The sequence below is a fragment of the Triticum dicoccoides genome, chromosome 3A (genome assembly GCF_002162155.2).
Source record: "Triticum dicoccoides isolate Atlit2015 ecotype Zavitan chromosome 3A, WEW_v2.0, whole genome shotgun sequence".
Lineage (NCBI taxonomy): Eukaryota > Viridiplantae > Streptophyta > Magnoliopsida > Poales > Poaceae > Triticum > Triticum dicoccoides.
The window spans coordinates 766240341-766249642 of record NC_041384.1 but is presented as its reverse complement, the minus strand read 5'-3'; the positions used below and the strand labels follow the sequence as shown (position 1 = coordinate 766249642).

At 46.4% G+C, this 9302-nt stretch overlaps 1 protein-coding gene across 1 annotated transcript; it reads left to right on the top strand.

Annotated features, from left to right (window-relative positions):
* Positions 1-1302: 1302 nt before the first annotated feature.
* LOC119273354 (cingulin-like) lies at positions 1303-2352 on the top strand. Its single transcript, XM_037554538.1, has 2 exons — positions 1303-1429; positions 1553-2352. Exons 1-2 carry the CDS (start codon positions 1303-1305, stop codon positions 2350-2352), a joined length of 927 nt encoding a protein of 308 aa, XP_037410435.1.
* The last annotated feature ends 6950 nt before the right edge of the window (positions 2353-9302 follow it).

Here is a 9302-nt window from a genome sequence, read left to right as displayed (position 1 = left end):
GCGACGCGTGCCTGGCGTGGTGACGCTGGTGGATGTGCTGGTCATCTTCTTTCAGAGATGGCCGGCCAAAGGCTTGGTGATCGGATCTCAAGATCCTTCATCTAGTCCCGGCTAAGAGTAGGGAAGACATGGTTGCCGGTGAAAACCGAGCCGACGGCAGGCGATGGCGGCGTTCTCGCCGTTACCTTGATGGAGGCATCGTCGTGTAACTACTGTCGACCCACTCGTGTTGCTCCTGGAGAAACCCTAGGATATGGTGTTCCAGATCAGACGATGGCGGCACTGTTGTGTCGTTTCTCTCTTGAGAGCATCGTTTGTGGAGCAGCGCTGGAAGTCAGAGGCAGGAGGTGGAGCGGCTTCGTCTTGCACGGAGCTTCGGTGAAGATGTCAAGTCATGCCTGACCGACAGGTGCTACGCTTTGTCATGCCTGGTTGGCAGGTGCTACGCACGACAGATCTTCCAAGGACTTCAAGCTGTGTCAGTTGGTGGTACTTGGCAGCATGACGCTAAAGTGTATCAGTGGCGACCGCGACGTGCTCAGCTGTTTGCACGCACGGAGAAGGTGCCGCTGGGCGCCATGGTGGCGTCGACGATAGCTAGATCGAGCAAGGTTGATGCATCAGTACAGTTCTGAAGATGGAGCGGTGGCAGTTGGCAGCGGCGGCCTCTGAGAGCACGTCGGACCAGTGTGTGCCCCAGACCCGGCAAGTGGCTAGGTTGGGGTCTCAGGTCTTAGATGTTAGGCTTGGCTGCGATGTATGTTCGGTATTAGGCCCAGGCTATCTGCGCCCTTTCATCAACTGGATAGGTGTAGCGACAGTTTGTTGCTTAGACGACGGCTTTAGTCTTACTGTTGTATGACTTTGTAAGGTCTTGTGAGAATAATTAATAAAGTGGTCATATGCATCGCCTAGATGCAGTGGCCGGGGGTCATCCTCCTTTTCTAAAAAAACTTTTGTTTTATCCTTGGTTTTTAATATAATCAATCTGTATGGGCCCCGGATCCTCTAGTTTCCTTAAAAGAATCATGCGAGATGTCTTGGACCAGACACATGAGCTGAGCCCCACTCCCTCAGTCTTTAATTTGGCAACACATTATGCACATACCTTCCCTCCACTACTTCTTCCCTCACCAACACTCCATGCATCCTACCTCTTCTTAATTCACCGGCAGCACTCCATGTATGCCTTCTCTCCTTCGCCTTCCTCATCGACACTCCATCCTTTCCTTCTCTCTTTTCATTTTTCGGGTCCCTTATCTACATATAGATAGATATTCACCCGAGGCAGCTTCCATCCACATGGGCATGCAGGACGACGGGCTGCATCTTTTACCTTCGACGTACGAGTGCGTGACAACACAACAGCGGCCGCAAGCAAGTGCAAGTATCTGCAACATGTCGTATTATGGTCGTTCGTATTGGTCAGGTGCGCTACACCAAATCAATCCCATCTCCATGTGTGCAGTCCAGCCTGCAGCGTGATCCCATGCATCTCTCTCCACCAATTACTAATTAGTAATTACCCCCTTTTTTAAAACATACACTGCAGACTATGTTGAAGAATATTATAGGGCACGGAGGCTAGAGCAAGAAAATTCCCGACTGTCCAACGAGAAGCGTGAACTGGAGAGGCAACTGGCAGAGAAGAAGAGGACTGCTCAGGTGTCCTCGACCCAGGTCTTGACACTGGGGCACAAGGTGCGAGAGCTGGAGCGCCAAAACACCGGACTGTCCGGTGAGCTGTCCAAGCAAAGGGAGGACACCCGGGAGGCAGGCCTGCTCTTCATTAGTGCTGCCGATAGGTACCAAGAGGAAGCCAAGAAGCAAATTAGGGCAAAGGCAGAGGAATTGGAGAACACGAGGAAGGCATGTCTGATGCTAATGAACACCGCCGATACATACCAAGAAGCGGCAAGGAAGCAAATTAAGGAGAAGGCGGAGGAGATGGAGGACGCGAGGAAGGCGGTTTTGGCGCTCATGAAAGCAGCAGATGCGTACCAGGAAGAAGCGAAGAAGAAAATTAAGGATAAGGAGCAGGAGCTGAAGGTCATGGGGGCACAGAAGGCAGAGCTGGATGCGATGGTAGAATCTTTGGAGTCGAGGCTCAAGGCAGCTCTGGCAAAGAACTTGGAGTTGGAGGATGATTATGGTAAGGTGAAGGCTGAAAATGATAACCTTCGGTTGGAGGTTGAGGAAGATGCATCTGCAAAGGCATTTGATGCTGAGAAGAAAGAAATCTTGACGGAATTGGAGGACCTTAAGATGAAGGTGGAGGTAACTCAAGGCAACAAGGATTTGATGGAGGGTGAAAACGATAAGCTTCAGTTGGACGCTTTCACTGGAATATAGCTTGCTGGAAAGCAGGGGCTGAGATGCTCAACATGCAATTATATTTTACTTCCGAACAATCAAATTGGCCATGCATTCACTACAGGATAATGAAGAATTTCTTTCTCATGCTACAGTGACCGGTGGTAGCTGACCACTTGGCATGAGCGGTAAGCTATATCAAAACAATGAATAAAAAAATGACCGGTGGTAGGTGTTAGTACATGTTTCTTTTATCAAGCTTCATACTAGCTTAACACAATTAAACATGTAGGCAGGTCCAACAAATAATTATGGCAATTGGATGCTCTTATATGAGCAATTAAAGGCCCCATACCAAGTTGTTTTTGTTATCGACATTTTTTGTATTTTCTGGAGATTTCTCGATAAAAAGGGCCGATAAATGGCCAGACGTGTCGCAACTTGCATACTTTGTCGGAAATCGTTCAAATATGACATGGATGCCTACCATGGGAATGCCCACTACTTGCAAAAAAGTTCATGGATTTGAAAACAAAGTTTGTAAATTTAAGAAATATTCACAAATTTGAAAAGTTCACGAATTCTAGAAAAGGTTCATGATTTAGAAATAGTTCATTGATTTTAATAAAGAAAATAAAATGAAGTAAAGATAAAAAAATAGAAGGAAAACAGGACAAACAATAATGAAAAAGTAAAACAACAAAATTTAAAAATTGTTTATGTTTCGAAAGATGTTTGGAAATCATTCATGTTTTGAAATTTTGTTCAAATTTCAAAAAATATTAGGTCAAATTCCGTTCATAAATTCAATAAATATCCGGCATTTCAAAATTGATCACATTTTTTTCAATTAGAGTTTCAAACCTTTTTTCAGAAAATATTTCTTATATGTGAACACTGTTGTGTCTTCTTATATATTTCGCACTACAAAATAATACAAGCGGCTGTGTGGGGAACTGGATAGCAGCGTAGGGCTCTAATTGTGAGGTCTTGAGTTCAATTCGTCAAGTACCCTTTTTTCTTAATATTTTTACGTTCCTTATATTGGACGTGGCTTAATGGACCGGCCCGTGTAAACGTACTTTTAAAAAGGACAATCTTACCCTTAATTATGAAGGGGTATGGGATAATCTGAGCCATCGATATGTTTAAGGGGGGTCTACCGAAGCAGAAGTGGCTGGAAAGCAGGGGCTGAGATGCTCAACATGCAATTATGTACCTTGCCTCAGGCGAAGGATGTAGAAATCATGAGACAATATGGATGCCTCCAGCAGAAACTTCCGAGCCATCAAGCATTTGGTGAAGGGTAAAAGTAATGGCAAGCTTTGGTTATCGGAGGTTTTGACTTTTGATAGCAGAGCATAGTCATAAATTCTGTCAGAAGCTGAGGTTGAGAGGCTTAAGAAGAATATTTAGCCTGTATTTTTTCCTTGATAACATTCATCACATCCTCTTTATAGAAGAAAAAACTAAAAAAAATGGTGTTGGAAATAGGCTTACATTTGATAACTAAACAATAATCGTGAGTTTGCTTATCAATATACACCGAGCACATTTATCTATATTATTAGATATATGCATGGTTCTCCGAGTCGTGTAATATGAACACAAACATATATCATACCCTTTTTATGTGTTGCGTACTCGCGTACGTACGTGTTCTGTAGCTTGTTCTCTCCAAGAAAAATACCTGGCTGTAGCAACATATATGAAGTGGTGATGGTAGACAGATGGAATAGAGCATAGAGGGAACTCTTTGTTTAATGAATTAAAATATGTTACTAGATGTTTTTTCGAGCATAGAGAGAAAGAAACGAGAAAAGCCGTAAGGTTTACATGGCACCAAAAAATCTTCAGACTCCATTGTTCTTTGCTCTCTCAATTTTGCTTTCAGCACTATCGAGTTTCAGGTCCAGAACTGACATCTAGTATCAGAGCGTTCATGAGGGACCATGCGGAGTGGGAGCGGGACACGGACACCGGCGCCCATGCTGTCACCTGCTGATCATCGCTATGTGACTCCATCGCGCACACGGCACTAGAGCCACGGTAGGAGTCGCGTTCGTCGTGGCGAACGAGATCGTCGTCCACGAGCGCACGGTGCAGGAGCGCATCATCACCGGCGGCAACACGGTATGGCCAATGCTCACTGCCACGAACTACGTCGAGTGGGCTCTAGTGATGCAGATCAACACGGAGGCCAACCTGATGTGGGACGCGGCGGAAGGCAACACCAGCAGCGTGGCCAACGACAAGGCTGCGCTCGCGGCACTCCTGCGCTCAGTGCCCCCCGAGATGGTGGGTGCGCTCGCAGTGAAGGGCAGGACCAAAGCCGTGTGGGACGCGGTGCGCACCACGCCTCGGAGCTAATCACGTCAAGGAGGCCACGGCGCAACGGCCGCGCAAGGAATTCGATTAGATCGAGTTCCACGACGGGAGACCCTCGACGCGCTCACCATGCGCATCATGCACCTCGGCGACACGGTGGAGGAAGTGAAGATCGTGCAGAAGATCTTGCGCGTCGTCCCGGAGCACTACGCACAGTTGGCATGCTCCATCGAAGCCCTCCTCGATCTGAACACCCTGTAAGTTGAAGAACTGATCGGGCGTCTGCGTTCCTCGGAGGGACGTGGGCACGTGGCGGGGGATCGACGACGACACAGCGCGCGAGCGGCAGCCTCTTCCTGAAGGAGTTGGAGTGGGAGGCCTGCAGGAAGCAGCGCGAGCAAGGGCAAGGCTCCGACGCCAGCGGCAACAGTCGCAAGAAGGGCAAGCCCAAGAACAAGACCGGCAATGGCGGCAACGGTGAACGGGACATGTCCCACGTAAAGTGACCATATGGGTCACTTCTCCAAGCAGTGCCGGGAGCCGCAGAAGGAACGCAAGGGGCGAACAAACCTTGTGCAAGGTCAGGAAGAGGAGCAGGCGTTGCTGATCATGAGCCTGGAGTCGCTCACCGTGGTACGTCCCAGCGCGCTGTCCGTCGAGCACGTCCTACTCAACGAGGAGCGATCCAATGCTACGGCGACGAAGCAGGATGGTCACTACGACACGGCTTGGTTCATGGACTCTGGCGTCAGCAACCACATGTGTGGGCGGCATGAATTCTTCTCCGAGCTGGACCCGAGCATTCTCGGCTTCAACCGACAGGTGGACGTGGTCGAGGAAGGCCCATCTCGCCTGGCCCCCGCAGTCACATAGGCGAGCATGTAGATGTTGTTAGATGATATTGTTTAAACTTGATGTAATCTCAACTATCTTCTATCTCTATTCCCTCTCGTAAGCTATTTAGTTCTCTCTTCTACGCAGCTATATCCTAGCGATCGGCCTTTGCTTGTACGCCGCGAATAGGGGCTTTCCCGTCGCACATAAATAAACACCATGCGGCTCCTTACGAGGAGTAGGAACCCTTCCAACCCAATATGGTATACAGAGCCAACATCTTCCCAGACTAACTATCGGTCATTCTACCTCCACCGCCATGTCTTCCACTTCGACCACAATCATCCTCAACCTCGGTGCTCCGCCGTCCGGGAAGTTGACTAGGGGAAACTTTCTTCTATGGAAAGCTCAAGTAATGCCCGGCCTACGAGGAGCGCATGTCACAAGGTTGCTCAATGGAGTATAAAAATATATCAAATGTTAAAGAAATATGAGGCATATAACTAGCTAACATGTAGAGAAGGTGAACTATCAATGTGCAAAGTAACTTGGGGCGAATGACCAATGTATCGCATGCTTGGGGTTTGCGTATCCTGTAGGCAAGTTTCCAAACTTGATGGACTAGAGGAAATAAACATTTCTAGTAACTACTTGACTGGTGCTGTCCGCCAGATGATTCTCAGTAAAGATTCTTCACCTTCATCAATGATGATTGTTTTAATGGCCTCCTGGCCTGGTATATCTCGACCTCACTGAAGACACAAAGCTCCACTATTTGTGGTTCATTTTTTCGGTAGACACTGGTTTAAAAACGACTTTTATCAGGTGACCTATTGTCTAGTAGGCTTGTATTTATATTCTCACTCTACGTAATTTGAGTCATGGTATGTGTAGCCTTATTATTTACATTGTCATTGTGCTCGTGTTCCAATAGTCCATGCATTTAGTCGGGTGATCGAGCGGATCATGAAGGCCTTCATGGCAACATATTCAAGGATCACAATGATTCCTACTAATGGCATAATGCAAAGAGCCATGTGGGTGCAGTGGCATTTCTTGCGATCGAAATAGTCGTGTCACAAGAATCAAGCCTATGGCCTTGGGTATTGTTAGTAGACAATGGGAAGGTGTCTCCATACTCGATCCAATAGAGGAACTAAACATCTCTTTGTAACTACATTACTGGTGTTGTCCGCCAAATGATTCTAAACAATGACGTCTTCACCTTCATCAAAGAGGATTGTTTGACCGGCCCACCTAGCCTTGTATATCTCGGGCTCTAAGTGTGAAAACACCAAATTCAACTATTAGTGGTTAAACTTTTAGGTAGACAATATTTAAAAAATGGCTTGTATTAGGTTATCAAGTATCTAGTAGGCTTCATTTTTATATTCTCACTCTAGTATCATTGTCGTTTCAATCATGACAATTCACTCATATCGGAGAAAACATGGGAGCGGGGCAATATTTTTTCCATGTTTTAATTTATATGCATATCTTTATCTTTACCTAATATTAAAGGGAGGAGGCTTTCATAGTTCTCTATAAGTCACTCCTTTATATCCGTTGATTTTGTGTAAACCATAAAGATGGATGGCCGAGATTTAAATATAGATCTATACAACGAATCAGGCAATATAACAAGGAAAGGGGGGAGATTTCTTGGTGTTCGTAGGCCTGGAGTCCTCCCTCTTACAGTACATGCTATTGCATTCAGCCAATAATAAATACGGAGAAAACCACAGAGGCTACACGATCAGCTACGACAAAAGTAAAAAAACGACAAGGCATATGCCAATGGCATAATCTGAGGACCAGCTATGGCCGCCCCAGCCCGGGGACGTGTTCTGGCGCTACCTGTTCGCAGTTGCTCTGTTCCTCGGGACCGGCTCATCGTGCGACCTCAATAGTGGCGCCCAAGCCCAAGTTCATTCCCCGGAGTCACGACAGGTGGGATGCATCAGGAGTTCAGGACCTGCGAGACGAGATCATGAAGGGACGGGTTCAGGTCAGACGAGCTCAAGGTATCCCGGTTCGACGTGAGATTCCTAGACGGACGCAGACGACACCACGTTGGCTGAAACTTGATGACGTGCTAGCAGGACCTTCGAACAAATCGGACAGTGCAACCATTCCAGCTCGATGGGACCATGGAGCTCCGGATCAAAATGACAATGATGACGGGAAGACATTAACAAGGCCGCTGCCTCCCTGCAATCTACTGCTAACGCGACGGCTTGCACACCACACCTCTACGCCACGCTGCTGAGATCGCCTCAATCATACGGATTTTTTGGCAGCGCAATCCGTGGGCCGTGGCGGCTGGCGACGACGGCGGCGAGTGGCGATGCCCGGCGCGCCCTTGACCACCACAACACCCACCTACACCTCAGCGCCAGGGTAGTGGCCGATGACGCTCGCGGCGGAAACTACCTCCTCACTTCCTGTCTCCTGAGTAGCCAAATCCCTTGTAGTCTCCACGGTGACGGTGTCTGGGCTTGAGCCTGTGCGTAGGTGTCTGCGTCGGCTTGTCGATCCTTCTGGGTCGATGGAGTACAACACACTAGCAGCGGAGCAATGGGCTTGATGTGTGCGTCAATTCGTGAGCATGGGCTTATACGTGCAACGTGCGTCAAGATGAACCTAATAACTCCTAACGCAAGGTGCAGGGCAGCGAGGGCCATTACTATGTACGTGATGAAAATAAAAAATCGTTTGGGCTGGGGGAGCCGCTGCCCTGCCTGACGTTGACGTAGCTCCGCCATTGATCGGAGGTACAGATCTCTAAGTGCTGTATTTTCAGTTTCTTGGACTACAGGCTCTTTGTATGTATGTACCATATATATTTACTGATTTATTTGTGTTGCAAAGCTGTAGACACACTTTTGATATATGGCAGATATGATGATGGACTCCAAGTAGCAAAATAGTACTCAGACTATGAGGGTGTTTGTTTCCAGGGCCTTATTGGTTTAGGGACTTAAAAAGTTCCCTATAAGTCTCATCTAAACCAAACATGAGGGACTTATAGGGACTTAAAGTGGGCATTTGAGACATATGAAATAAGACTTTCAAGGAGGAACTTATAGGGACTTATAGTTATAATATGATCTTTTAGTCCATGTTAAGTCCCAGGAACCAAACAAGTAGAGACATTTAAGGGCCTTGGGACTTATAAGTTGGGACTAAAACAAGTCCTAGGAATTATGAACCAAACAGGGTCTATACTTTTTGAGGAAGATTTCATTCGTATTGTATTCTCACAGTTATTTTGTATTGATCAGACAAATTTCAATGGTAACTGAATTTTGATTTGTACAGTTTTTTCTTGAAATAGAATTCTCCATCCTACTCCAAACTTTGGTTTCTAAAAAAGAGTAGCTCAAAGGAGCAAATGGATGGAGAAATGTGCTTAGAAAAAAGGAACTCAACAGAGCTAATGAACCATGAAGAAGTTGAGAACAACGCATAAGCTTCAGATTAATTCTCCAAAACCATTATGCGTTTGATGATTCTTATTGATAAAACAAGCATAGACAGTTTTTGCCTAAGAACTTTGACATAGCTTAGTTTAGCTAAGTAGACTGCAGATTACTAGATTCGGAGAGGTTATAGCATGACCACATTAAAATTTATTTTGCTGCAAGTTTTTCTTGTGATGCAAATAATTTGTATTGTGGGAGAGTGTGTATGGTTTCTTCAGCTATGTGTTTACCCCGTCATAAGCACGTCCGTACTAAAATCGAATGTTCCCGTGCTCTTTGTTAAGACAGAAGAATATACTCAGATTTGATAACAAATCTCTATGAGTCAATTAACCATGTATG